The sequence below is a fragment of the Corvus kubaryi genome, unplaced genomic scaffold (assembly GCF_017639235.1).
Source record: "Corvus kubaryi isolate FWS band 111438036 unplaced genomic scaffold, C.kubaryi_AGA036_p1.0 37395, whole genome shotgun sequence".
In the NCBI taxonomy this organism is placed as follows: Eukaryota; Metazoa; Chordata; class Aves; order Passeriformes; family Corvidae; genus Corvus; species Corvus kubaryi.
Genome location: NW_024581134.1, coordinates 2,279,286 through 2,293,065, shown reverse-complemented (window position 1 = coordinate 2,293,065; position 13,780 = coordinate 2,279,286). Strand labels below are relative to the sequence as shown.

At 42.6% G+C, this 13,780-nt stretch overlaps 2 protein-coding genes across 3 annotated transcripts; one reads left to right on the top strand and one right to left on the bottom strand.

Annotated features, from left to right (window-relative positions):
• Positions 1 to 2,560: 2,560 nt before the first annotated feature.
• SLITRK4 (SLIT and NTRK like family member 4) lies at positions 2,561 to 12,090 on the bottom strand. 2 transcript variants are annotated; one of them, XM_042040045.1, is made up of 2 exons: positions 11,958 to 12,090; positions 2,561 to 9,238 (listed from the first exon to the last, which is right to left on the bottom strand). In XM_042040045.1, the coding sequence occupies exon 2, from the start codon at positions 9,186 to 9,188 to the stop codon at positions 6,675 to 6,677; it is 2,514 nt and encodes an 837-aa protein (XP_041895979.1). In that variant the 5' UTR covers positions 9,189 to 9,238; positions 11,958 to 12,090; the 3' UTR covers positions 2,561 to 6,674. The 2 variants fall into 2 exon arrangements, with proteins under 2 accessions (XP_041895979.1, XP_041895978.1); XM_042040044.1 differs by lacking the exon at positions 11,958 to 12,090 and adding an exon at positions 11,577 to 11,665.
• On the top strand, positions 10,523 to 11,389 carry LOC121670085 (basic proline-rich protein-like). The gene has a single exon (XM_042039853.1). It carries the CDS (start codon positions 10,523 to 10,525, stop codon positions 11,387 to 11,389), a length of 867 nt encoding a protein of 288 aa, XP_041895787.1.
• Positions 12,091 to 13,780: the final 1,690 nt, after the last annotated feature.

Below are 13,780 nucleotides of genomic sequence, written 5' to 3'. Positions count from 1 at the left end.
GTACAATGTCTCATATTCAGATGTGAGCACCAATGTAGCACAGGAAGAGAGCCTCTACCAAAGGCACTGCTCAGCAAACACTGGGTACAGACTGACCCCCACACCCAAACAGTCCCCAGGGTGCACACAAGTGTGTCCACATCCCAGTTAAAAGCCTCTCTGAGAAATCTGTATCACATCTGCTTTAACCGGAGTAATTGGTCCAAGGCTTTTCAGTGAACAGTGACACCAAAGCCTAGCTCACGTCAGTGGGGGCAGATGTCTGCAGGATTTAGCCACAGTCTGTCAGAACTCAATTGACTGAATCACATTTACTTTACCCTGCACAACTTACACTCATGGAAAGCCACGATTGTCCAGTTTCAAAAGCCCAGCACAAAGCTTCCCAACAGAAGCTTAAACTGTTTCCTACATTTCTCTGTTTTGGATTGTACACCATCTGACGTGACAAAAACCATCCAGGACAGGCTCTTAGTTTGTCTTTTTTAGCTGGTGTTTAGGAACTGACAAATCCCACTCTTCTGCCTCTTCAAAAACTGCCATCAATCCAAGCCTAGAAAAACCTTCAGCTGAAAAGGACTGGCTCACTGAAGGTGAAGTGAGAGCATGGCGTGGGAGGATGCTCTGGAAGGTCATAGTGCACACATTTCCAGGAAATTACATTAAATTAAACCAAGAAATGAAATCCTTGTGGATGAGGGAAACTTAGGAATATTCTTTGTTACTCTACCTTTACAAAATGATGACCAACCCATTTAGATACCACGTTCTATTTTCTGGTTGAACAAAGACCAAAGATAAATCAGGTACCACTTGTTATCCATCAGAGTCCTACTACACTGTGTTAAGCCTTCACATACACACATAGAAAAAAATCAGATTTAGTAACAATAGGACTTTTTTTCTTATCTGATCTTTATTTGTGCTTTTGAGGAATTATTTATGGAATTATTATTTAGGGAATGGAAATTCAATATAACTCAGTATCTGTCTGTTACCAGTGACAGGTATTTTAAAAATAACAGACGTTGCAATGTACTGCTTTCAGACAGTAAATGAATTATCCCAAGTATTGCTAGAAAATACAAATAAAATGAGCAGTAAAACAAAGACATATGAAATAAACTCCCTACTTAATGAAAAACAAGAGCAGCAAAACTTTGCTCCATTATAGGGAGAAAGTAAATTGTATTGTTAAGAAAGCATTTGTATTTTATGTGAGATCTATCCCAAGTCTCTGTATAAACCAGCAAATTTATATATTTTGTACCCATAATACAGCCCTGGGATGCCCACAGCTCTTGAATCATTGTAGAGGTCCACTGACACCAAACAGACACAGGACTGCGCTTAGTCTGTGCTCTCCCTACAGTCATTTGAAAATAATAACAGCTTTACCACACAAATCAACAGAGTATAAAGCAAGATTATGTTACATTTCAAGTCAAAAATTTCTTATTTTTATTTCAGTGGTGGATAGATCTAGTATTTTCTGCTTTTTTTGTTCACTAGGGTAAGACTCCACTGAAGTCTGTTCAGTCAGTCTGGATTTACATTGGTAAATTTCTGAGAAGAGTTTGTCCCTGAGCAATAATATTCCTATTTTTGTTTTCCAACACAGCATCAATCATAATACATAAGGATGAGTGAATTGAAATTGGAAATAAAGACTAATAATTACAAAACATATTACCAGAAAACTCTCAAGTTCCTCTGCATTCAGGAAAGCAGTGCACACTTATTATCAGAACATGAATAATTAATTCTCGGTTCTTGAGCTTTTCTTTAGAAAGAAATTATATGGAATATTATATGTAGGCCTTTCTCAACTAATGCTGTGGGTTTTTTCCTAATGTTACACTTCAACTGGAAGTGAAAAAAATCTGTATAAACTCCCGATTTTCCACTCCATATCCCATTCTGATTCTCATTCACTGCCATTATAATGCATGTTAAACTCTGCACAACAGGGGATGTTTAATCTAAATGTAATTCTCTTTCTGCTCTTCTCCCTTGTCATGAAGATTTTTATGAGGCTTTGTAAACCATTTTAACTACAAGATATAAATTTGGAAGTTAAACTACCTAAAGATGTTTTTTCAACTTTCAGTTATAAAACTAACCTAACCAAATGAAATGGTAGATGGATTGGTATTTTTGCTTCTGCTAAGGACAAATTAGCTTTTCTTTCCTCTGAAAAAACTGTTATTGAAAATGACTAATAAGAAGAGAGCAGAATCAAAGCAAATGTCCCTAACATTATGTAATTGTTCCTCTAAGCACTTCTGGGTTGAAGAACTGAGAATACAACTGAAAACTAAATTCTGCTTGTGGTAGTAATGGAAAATATTCACTGACTTTGGAGGGATTATTTGCATAACAGGGGAAAGGAATATTTTGTTGGACAACAGAAGATAAGAAAAACTTTCTAAAATACAACAAATTGTTGAAGTGGTTAGAAAACATTACTGCATAACTTCTTTACAGATTCTCTCTCATCCATATACAAATAATCAGAAAGAGAATATCACAGGCACTTAACAAAGTCTAGTTTCAGAAATACAATAGTACCAAACAATTTTATTAATATTTCATACAAATTTTGAAGTCAACACTGACTAGTATTTTGATATTGATGAAGGCAAACAAAATTAATAAACAATAGGTTTCTGTGTTTTACATTGGACTGGATGTCATAAGTAATCGTCTTAATTATAACCTAACCTAAAATAGTAATGATCGAAACAGGGTAAAGCCAATACATTTTGTTTTCTTTACTTTATTTCAAAATAGAGTGATTATAAATACATTCTTGTTATATTTCCTTCCTAACTCTTTGGATGCAACCAAAAAAAAAAGTCTCACTGTGCTCATTTCATACAATATCAACATACAAATCATGCAAAAGATATTATAGATATTATACCACCATCAAGTTCTGGATGTTTTTTCTTGATTCTGAAACATTTGTTAACATTATTCACAAGGCCATGCCTTTATAATTTATATCATCATTATGGCTTTAAAAAAAAAAAAAATCTAAAAAAGATATTTATACTAGATTGCTGCATCATTGTCAATCTTGAACACTAAATGCAAAACATAAATCACCTGTTCTTGTGTTCTTGCACCGTGGTACTTGCTTTCTGATAAAATTGCACAATTTTTTTTCTTTTTCCAGGAAATGATTACACTTTATTGATTTCATTTAAAAATGGAAACTTCTTTATAATACAGTGGAGACAACAGATTATGTTAACACCTTCACTGATTTAGTTTATGTCTATGGGTCTTAAGAGCCATTTTACAAGCATGGCCACTCAAACCAATATAATGAACAGACAGACCTGTTAAGCCACACCCAAGAGTCACCTTCTCAGAAAGACTGACCAGAGATTTGAATGGACAGCACACTAAAACTGCTGTGCAGACACATACACTGTTTCAAAACATGGAGAAAATAAACTGACACTAAGGTTGCCATTCAAAGTAACAATTTCACAGAAAAAGAGTGTTTTGCCAGCTTCTGCATTCTTCACTCACACTATTATGCCTACATATTGCACCATACATTGTAAAACACTTAGGAACAATTTCTACAGGAAGGTCCAGATTGTGCAACCTTTACTGATGCTGGTGAACTTACACTCAACTGCATAACCCCAGAAGAGTCACTGGGCTCTATGGATTATATACAATGGTTCTGAGCTGGCTTGTTTTGAAGTCAATGACAAAACTCTATCTAAGCCCCACTCTTGGGCAGGTATCTAATTATTACCTCATGATTAGTACCTCTGCACATGAATTAGGTTGAGCTGAAATGCCTTACTGGGATTGCGGCCTCAGTGATCAGGAAGCTCTGACCCAGTGTAATGGTACAGCATAACGGTTCAGTTCTTCTTTTGATCAGCAAATAGGAGATATCACTCCAAAAACAAAAAACCCCTTCAAACAAAGGAAAAAAACCCCAAAAACCCAGAAAGAACATCCCCAGAAAACCTCACAACACAAAATAAAACAAAAACCCCTCATTTTTTTAGCTGAGGAAGGTATGATCACTTATCATTGTTCTTTTGACTCAGGACAACACAAGTCATAAGCACATCAGTTTTACCATCAGTTAGAAGTATTTCCTTATTTGCTGTTTTTAATATTTTTAACACATTCCTCTCAGGATGATCATACAGGACATGACAGTGACAACGCACTGAGTGTGTCAGACACCTTCTGCTTTGGCAAATCCCAGGGAACTTGGACACATCCTCGAGGCCACACAGCACCGTGCAGAGCAGACCCTGTCATCCTTAGCCTACTGAAGGAGCCAGCAGAGTCCACCTGGTCAGTGCATCATGGACACTCCTTAATCCACAGACAATAAACACAAGTTCTCATCCAAACCTTAGCCATGTACTGCATCATTGGTCAACCAGGACCTTTTTATGCCAGAATTGCATGTGTATGCAGTATCTATGCCCTGAAAATCCCTATCACATTCTGAATTGAGTTAATTATTGTGCATGGATAGCTGCAGCTTTTTGAAAGAAACTCAGCCATTAATTTATCTCCCATAATTTTATTATCTGAAGTCATGGACATACTTTGAAGTATGGAGAAAAATAATAAAACCACCTTCTTTCTAAGCCACAAGAGCATAAACAAATGTCTGAAAGTAGAGAAACGTTTTGTTTGCTTTCTCTCAAATAAGGAAGCAGTGCTTTTGCCTTTTTTGATAAAAATATACTGCAGGCTGTTTGCCAAGTATCACTTCAGAATAAAAATTTCAACTCAGTGTCATAAAGCCCTGAAATTAGAGGTTTATATTGGAAACAGCTGACACAGCCTTCTCCACAGTATTATTATTGAGTCTTGCTCTAATTTTTGCTAGCTTTGAATTCATGAAAAACATTCATGTTTATATCCTACTACCTTAATTGATTTATGTATTGATTATAAAAGGTAGGGAGGGATAAAGGGTCTGAAAGCAAAGGAGATAAGAGGGTCTTATCTAAAGCTCATCAAGTCAAAGAAATTTTGTTAATCTCATCATATAGATTTGCTGTAGGATGCTTTACCCATATAATTCCATTTTCATGTCAAAGTACCATCTATCAGTGAGATACAATGGGGATTTTCCATTCTCTTACCTTTTTTTTTCCTGGCTATTCAGATCCAGCTTTCACAAAGGCAAGCTTTTACTCTCTAGTTATGAGCTACACAGTCCTTTGAACTGAGACCACTATATCCATTTTGCACTGTGGTTTTAGACAGGATTTGCCATATTGTTCACTGTTCTGATCAGGTTTTGCTGACTAACAGCAGCCAGAGTGATAATAAGAACAGAAAACTTCTGCATATACAATAAAAATATTCCCCTTAGCATGAATTCCTGTAAATACTTGTAGTGGAAAGTATTTAGATTAAGCTGTAGAGACCAGAAAAGCAAGAAAACTCATGGCAAATAATTGCCTGAGACACAATACTAAAAAACTAATGGATCTATTTTAAAATGCACCATTGGTAACAAATCTGAAATAAGATAATATGCTAATCTCACAAGAATAGTACAGAACAATTTTATTATTATTATTATTATATCTGATCACTTAATTCTGGATGATGCTATACATTACATCCCCGGTTGCTGTTTGGTATATTGTTCTGGTTTTATTTATACTGAATGATTAATGCATTGTGATCAGGAAAACAAGTCAGGCATATTAAATACATATTAAGGAGTACATATTTTTTTTTCCTATGTAGTATACAAAGTATTTCATAAATATGAATTATATTACAAAAATAATTTCTGCTACGCTCACACAGTAAGCACTTTGACAATTTTGGACAACCTTTTGGGGTTGCAAGAGTTTCACGTAACTGAGAAGGAACTCTAGTTTTAATTGGAGATGAGTCTTAGAACAGATTCTGCATAAATATCAAATATTTTCTTCAGATGTCACGAATACTGCAGAAGTCAGGTTGAGCTATTTTCTTTCTTTTCTTTTTTTTTTAATTTTCTGTATAGACATGTATGCTTCAGGTGGTCAGATTTATTTCATAGGTATGTAATGCATGGTATATTTTAAACAAATATTTGCACAATTTAACATTATAATTCCAGTGGTTTCAAGATGCAGCCCATAAATGTAACCAATTTACACATACTATTGAATGTTCTCTCTTTGCATGCTCGTTACTTTCCAGATAAGCTTTAAACAGTGCCATTAGAACACCACAAATCAAAGGATTACTCCAGTTCCACCAACTTAAATCCACGTGCAGGATGAAGGACCCAGCTGAAGTACAAATATCAGTACCAGGTTTCTTGTGTTTGTTCTAACAAATCACAAGGAGACGATGGTTTGCATTTAAGATACAAAACATATATGCCTCTTGAGGTTAAATTCAGTGTAACGTGTATAAAGCATCCCTTTGGCAATAGAGTTTGCAGTATCCCTACAGGATTCCACAGGGCATGAGCTTTATGGAGTAAAACCCATTAAGGAAATTCTCCTCTACTTGACAAATCATATGCAGCTACAGTTAATCAGACACCCTTGGATACACCTGCCTCTATGCCTATCAATATAATATAGTATTTGGAAGTTAAAAGTCAACAAAAGGCACTTTCATCATTAAATAAATGTCCTCTGTAGGCAATAAGATTGTATGACCTATATTTTATTCAAAGCTGTTTGTTCTTCAAGGACTTGTAGGTAGTCAGGTGAACCTTGAAGTTTAGCTTTTAGTTCAAAATATTCACTTTTCCTTTGTTCTACTACAATTTTACTATGATTACCACCTATTAGAGATTTCTTGTTTTTTTTGTCTTGCAGTTTCTCTGGGTAACGTATTTCAAAGCCACTGACCCCTATGCTGTTGTATTCTTTTTTACTTTCAAGAAAATTTTGAATAAATACATTGGAATCCCTTCCAGGGAATAACTCATCCAGTTCATCGATTGTGCTAAGTCTTTTTCTGGTATCCACATGCAATAAATCTTTCTCCTTGTCATTCATATTTCTCAGAATGACTTTTTGCCCTGGTGGGTCAGCAAACGTGAAGCCTGTTTCAGACTCTTTCAAGCCACAGGTATGACTTTTGCTCATCTGCTCAATGGTTTGAGGAATGAAGGCCTCTGCACCCAGTCCATCTTTTTTGTTTGACTTGTGATCATGCTTTCTTAGCTGCAGATGCATAGAACTGCACTCTTGGTTTCCAATCCCTTCATGCTTTACAGTTGGTTTTTTGTTGCGCCGAAGCACAAAAACAAGAAGACAAAAAGCAACAAACACTGTTAAAATCAGCACAACCAATATGCTTAAGATTAGGATGGACAATGGAACTGGGCCACCAGGAGGACTCCGGACTGGTCCCGGTGGTGTTGTAAAAATAACAGCAGGCATAGGACTAGTGAACAGAGCAGATGGCTTGTTTAAAAGTTTAGGGCAGAGAATCTCATTTTTCAGAGACTTAAGTTCTATGTTAGCAAACTGCACAGGTGTTTCACATCTCAATTCCTTCACCACAATACCGTCATTTAGCTTTTCAAGCCACAGTTTTAAAGCAACTAAATCACAAGTGCAGTCCCATGGATTACCTTCCAAATCTATTTGTGTAAGAGATTTTAGCTGATCAAGAACACCACTTACAGGTAAATACATGAAGTGATTGTTCCTCAGATTCAGTCTAGCAAGTGGTGCACCAGCAAAAATATACGCTGGCAAGCTTCGCAGAAGATTGTTGTTCAGGTAGAGCAACTGCAAATTTGGCATTAAGTCAAAGGTGCCTGCTAGGATTTCTTTGATAACATTGTATTCCAAATACAGATACTGCAAGTTGTGGAGGCCAGCAAACATTTCTGGGCTCAGACGCTCTATCTGATTGCCATTGAGATACAATCTCCGTAAATTTGTAAGGTTGCGGAAAACATCTCCTTTGATCACTGAAATCCGATTGCTGCCTAAATGGAGCAAATCCAGTCCCTCAAACTCAGCGAAATCTGTAGTATCCACATCCTTAATATAGTTGCCATTTACATGCAGTTTCTTGGCATTTAAAGGTTTTGGTACTAGTTCAGCCATTGATTCTATATTTCTTTCCTGGCAATTTACACTTAATCCCAAGTCTGAAGGATGAGTTTTGCAAACACAAGGGACTGGACAAGGAGTTAGAGGAGGCACCCTGGTCTGGTAAGATACGATCTGACTGAGATTGCGATTAGACAGAGCTTTGCCTGCTACTATCCCCGAGATCTTCGAAGGATTTGTAGTTTTTGGCGGCTTTGTGACTAATCTGTGCACTGATGTTTGAGTGGTGTGGCCGTTGGGTGTGCTGTAACCGGGCTCCAGCTGCGAGGGAGGCAGGATGCGCACGTCAAAATCACTCCCTGTCCCCATGGAGCACAGCTCCTGCTTATTGGTTTCTTTCAGCAGCCTTCCATACAAGTCACTGGGTGTTTCACAGATAGCCTCTCCAATGTAGATGTTATAGGGCATGTTCTCCAGCCACGCTTTCAAAGGCAACAAATCACAAGTACAATTCCAGGGGTTGTCTTCCAGCTGCAGTTCAACTATTCGCCCGATGTGCTCCAGAACTCCAATGTATGGAAGCTTCTGTATTCGATTCCCCCGTATATCCAGATGGGTTAGAGAAGCAAATCGAAAAATATTATCGGGAAGGAATGAAATCAGATTGTCATTAAGTATCAGGACTTTCAGCTTGTGAAGCTTATTGAAGGCTCCCCGTTCAATAAACTTGATTAAATTGTAGTCAGCTTGGAGATACTCCAAGTTCTCTATGCCAAGGAAGGTGTCAGCCCGGAGAATCTTTAATTCGTTGTTGTTCAAGTGCAACTGCTTTAATGCACTAAGACCCATAAAGGCCCCTCCCTCAATGTTCTGTAACTTATTATTACCCAGTTGCAAGGACACTGCATGTGTAAAATTAAGAAAGGAATTTGGATACAGAATAATTAGCAGGTTGTTTTGAAAGTTGAGGTGGTAAAAATTAGACCATGGTGGTTTAAGCTGATTTGGTCTGTAGACTGCAACCTTCTCACAGTTGACATAGAGGACATTCTCAACTGACACACAGGAGCAAACATTGCAAATTTCCACAGATATATCAGCATCTGCAGTTGTAGAAGAAACTGGAGATGACAGAACCAGAAAGAGCCACAGAATCATCTTCTTATGATCAGCAAGCAACCTTAGGCTCCTGAACAAAGATAAAGAATCTGAAGAAGAAAGAAGGAAAGAAAAAAGGAAAATGTTTTTCAGTTGACATTGTTCCAAAACGTCATTTGGGTTAAAAATTGTATACCACTGAGCTACTGTACCTGCCAAGGATTATAGATAAACTACAAGAACTGAATTCAAAATAACATGGAAGACTTTAACAACCAAACAAATGCACAGGAGCTAGGATGATTTCAAACACGGAATGTAAATTTCTGTAGACAAACACAAATAACTCTCAGGTCTGTCAAATGTATTTCTATCTCTTGTACATGCCAAGCATGCATAACTAACAAAGCAAAATAACCAAAGGAGATTCCAATTTTATGCATATTTACTCTCCTCAATCCTGCACTGCTCATATGTTGCTGTGCATTTCAGGGATATTAAACACAAATGCTGATGTTATGCATGCCCAAACATCTGGGCTGGGATAGCACAATACAGAAAGGATGGAGATGCTGACACAAAAAGTAATGCCAATGCTCAGTATATGCATTTAAAGCATCAACACATACAGATACATCACTCTGATAAAGATATTCACTCAAGGGTTACACAGGCACGCACACATATTGTTTCTGTCACTTCTGATACCTAGTTTAAATAAGTAGGTGGTAAACTGACTGCAGAAATACAACTGTCCACAGAACAACATCAGCTCTGGGTGACCAGTGGAAGCACACAGACATGGAAGAAGCATGCACAAGCACACAGCCCCATCCCCAGGAATAACCATACACTGACTTGCAGGGCAAAACAAAGTCACAATTCGCCAGCCTGACACTATTGAAACCTGAGAACTATTTTTTTTTCCCTAAAACATTATGTAATTTTCTCTTATTCCTGCACTGATAAGAACCCTTTGCATATAGTCAGGCCAGCTGAGCTGCCATTTTTTACGCAGAAGAACTCGAGCCACAGCATTTCCTCTGAGTTATAAGGTGCCTTTTTCCCCCTTTTTTTTAACAAATCACTCAATAATCAATACTTTGCGCACACACACACACACACACACACATCCCATCTTCCCATTACCCCCATTTCCCAACTTGTCCCTTTCATTTCCTGCTGTGGGAAGCCACTGAGTTGGCAGGAGGGAGCCAGAACGAAAAGTAGAGAAAAGCAGAAGCCAGCTGGAGGGAGGAGAACCGGGCTGGAAGGAGACACGAGGGGACGATGTGCCGGGGGACCTGGAAGGGAGGGCAGAGCAGGAAAGACCGCAGGACAGAAGGACAAGAGGGAGAGGGAATGCACAGAGGAGACAAGGATGAGAGGAAGGGATGGCTGAAGGGGTCAAGGAGGCCGCTTATCGGGAGCACAGGGGGAAGGGGGAGCGGAGCAGCGGCTGCCGATGCCCGCAGGCTCCCGACCCCGGCGAGCGCGCCCCCAGGGGCGGACCGGTGCCCCCGCGCCCGCGCCGCTCCATCTCCCTCCCCCTGGCAGGCGCCGTCCTCCCGTATCCCTGCCTCGCCCACGCTCGAGCCCTCTCTTCTTCCTCAGCCCCGGGGCCCCGGCCGGTGCCCAGCGGGCAGGCTGCGGGCGCTGCGCGGGGCGGCGAGCCCGGCCAGCAGTGCCGGCACTACCGCAATTTTTGCCGCATCCGGCTCGGCTGGTGCCGTCTCCCCTCTGCCGTGGGCGCCCCGTCGCCCTCTGGCTCCCGGCGGGGGGGAGGGCGGCAGGGGCACGGGCGCGCTCGCACGGCGCGCACATCCCGGCCGGGAGCGGGCACGGAGCGGCGGAGCAGCCCCGCGTCCCCTGCACCGTCCCTTCGCAACAAGGCACGACCGTGCTCCCCGCCGCTGAACGCACCAACCCCCCCCCCCCCCGGTACCTTGGCAAGTCCCGCCCCCAGCAGATCCACCCACCCCCTTCCCCGGCCCCACTGCGCAGATCCTGCCCCCCCCGTCCCTCCCACACCTCCAGCGGCTTCTCCGGGCCGCCCGGCCCCGGTCCCTCCGCTCGCCCGCTCTCCCGGGAAGGATGGGAGAGGGCAGCGCTGCGCCTGGTGCCGCTGGCCGGGGCTCCGGGAGGCGGCCGGCTGCAGGGAGAGCCGAGCGCGATGGCAGAGAGGCTCCGGCAGGAAGCCACTGTCGCCTCGTCGTGTACCCCCCCCCCCCCCCCCCCACCCCACCCCTCGCCGTCTTTAAAACAGCACCAGTAATTATTACAGCAATGAAAACAAAACCTTCGGAATAATTAAAAGAAATTAAAACGCCAACGTACAGGCGGCCCCGCCGTGCCCCCACCCCCGCTCGCACTCACACGCCCGGCGGGCGCCCACCGCCCTCGGTGATGCTCCCGGCAGCTCCGCGGCCAGCCCGGCACCGTCCCTACCTCGGCGCCCGGGGTCGCCGCGGCTCCGCTCGGCTGCGCTCCGCCGCTCTCCCCGCGAGGTCTCCGCTCCGGCGGCTCCGCGCACGCAGCGGGCGGCGGGGGCAGCCGGGCGCCCGCCGGGGCGAGCACCCCCGGCCGCGCGGAGCGAGGGCAAGCCCGGCGCTGCGGAACCCCGCGGGCTCCGCCGCATGCAGCAGCCGCCCGGCTGAGCCCTGCCCCGCCACCGCGGTCCCCCGCACACATGCGGGGAGAGGATCCCTCTGCACACGGGCACCCGCTCCCATCGCACTGCTCTCGCCCACCCCCTGCACGCAGGGAGCCCCCTCCCCTTCGCCACACGCACACCCGCACACACACACACACACACACGCACGCACGCACCGAGCGCTGCTCCGGCGGGCAGGGAGACGCCGCTCCGGGGGAGCAATCCCGGCGCATCGCCACGGCCGGAGCCTCTCCCGCAGCCCGGAGGCGCCGCGCCGCCGGTACCTTTCCCGCGGAGCCGTCGCGCTGCGCCCCCGCGGAGCCCAGGCGGGGCGTGCGGGGCGGGAGGAGCCCCCCGGGGCGACGGGAGCGGCGGGGCCGCGCTGGGCTCCGCGGGGCTGCCATGGGCGGGCAAGGCAGCCACAAGTGCAGCCCGCGGCCGGGACGGGGCCAGCGCGGCCCCCGCGCCCGAGGATCCGCAGGGCAGCGCGGCTGCGAGAGCCGAGCGGGGGAAGGAGAGAGAAGGCGAGAAAGGACTCCCCCTGCTCTTCTCTGGCGATCTCCCCTCCCGGCTTGAAACAAAAGTAGAGGTGGAAACTGAGTGGGCAGGATGGTAACATTTGCTTCATTTAATGTGAATTGCAATTATGGAGCGAAATCGCTGCGAGGAGACGTACCCGAGCCGTTCTTAAGACAACGCCGCTATTTGTCTATCTCATTCTTTGTGGTTAGGTGAAATTCCTTCTCTGCTTAGGTAACAGCTGCAGTCTGATGGAAAAAATCCTCAAATGTTATGCACTGGTGCTAAACAGATTCTGCTAATTAACAACTCCTATTGACTCTACCTTTCATAATACACTTTAAAATGGTAATGAATACCCCCAAACCAGGTGACATCTCATTTCAAAGCAGAAGAGTCAGTTAACCAAATGAAATCTTGCAAGGGGAGTTCAACTGTTTGTCCTTTACCATGAATGCTAAAGTGATCCAGTTAGAAAACTGTTTATGTGCTGTACACATACCGGTTGTGAGTGCTGGTTCTGGGCAATAAACGTGAGGGAATGGAAAACAGCAACTGCTTTCTTCATTTACTGAAATGAAATAAATAGCTTGCTTGCTCCAAAGGCTGGCTGCATCGAATTGACATAATTGCAGAATGTTATTTTGCACTATGTGGTTAGACTGATACCTGAAAACAAATGCAGCTGAGACATTAATAATTTGCATATCACAACAGAACTGAAAGTGATCTGTGATTAATATTCAGCCAATTAAAAACTGAAGTTTTTAAAATGTAAACTCTCTTAATTATGGAGCCATTAACAAAGTACTGTTCACATAAAAGGGGATGTGTGTATATAAAGGGCCTGGTTTAGAAGGATTTGCATGTAGTTTAAGCTGAATTTTTCAAACACTATTTAAAAAAACTAATGAACTAGAGAGCAAAGGTGTAGAATAAAATTCATTTAGGATGATAGCTGGTTTATAACTATTTTAGCAGCAGGCACAGAAATGCAGGTGTAAAGATCAAGATGCTAGTTTTGTTTAATTCCCTGCTTATTTAGTAGGTGAAAGAGCATACTGACAATTTCAAAGAGATCACTATTCCCACCACATTCAAACAACTACTAAGAGACTGAATCAAACATCATACAGGTAGCATAATAAAATATCATAGTTTAACCAAGTAAACCATGAAATGAATAACTATTTGAGAACTGAAATTACACTATAAGTAGATAATTCTTGATGTTTTCTATTATAAGTTGCTATTAGCAATGGCATGTGTTTATGGTGTTGTAGAATTCATCTGAGAAGGAAATTTAGTTATGCAGCACAATTTCATTACTAGGGTTTCAGTATGTCATATATTTATATTTCTAATTTACAGTCACTAAAAATAACTTCTCCTCCAAACCTTAAGTGATTTCTAAGCTACTTGTGCTAGCCTACATCATGTCAAACTCACTAATATTTAGGCTTACATGTCAGGATCACAT

What these genes read in the sequence shown, in the direction of transcription:
- SLITRK4 (XM_042040045.1), bottom strand. Translation starts at nt 9,188, where the DNA reads ATGATTCTGTGGCTCTTTCTGGTTCTGTCATCTCCAGTTTCTTCTACA.
- LOC121670085 (XM_042039853.1), top strand. Translation starts at nt 10,523, where the DNA reads ATGGCTGAAGGGGTCAAGGAGGCCGCTTATCGGGAGCACAGGGGGAAG.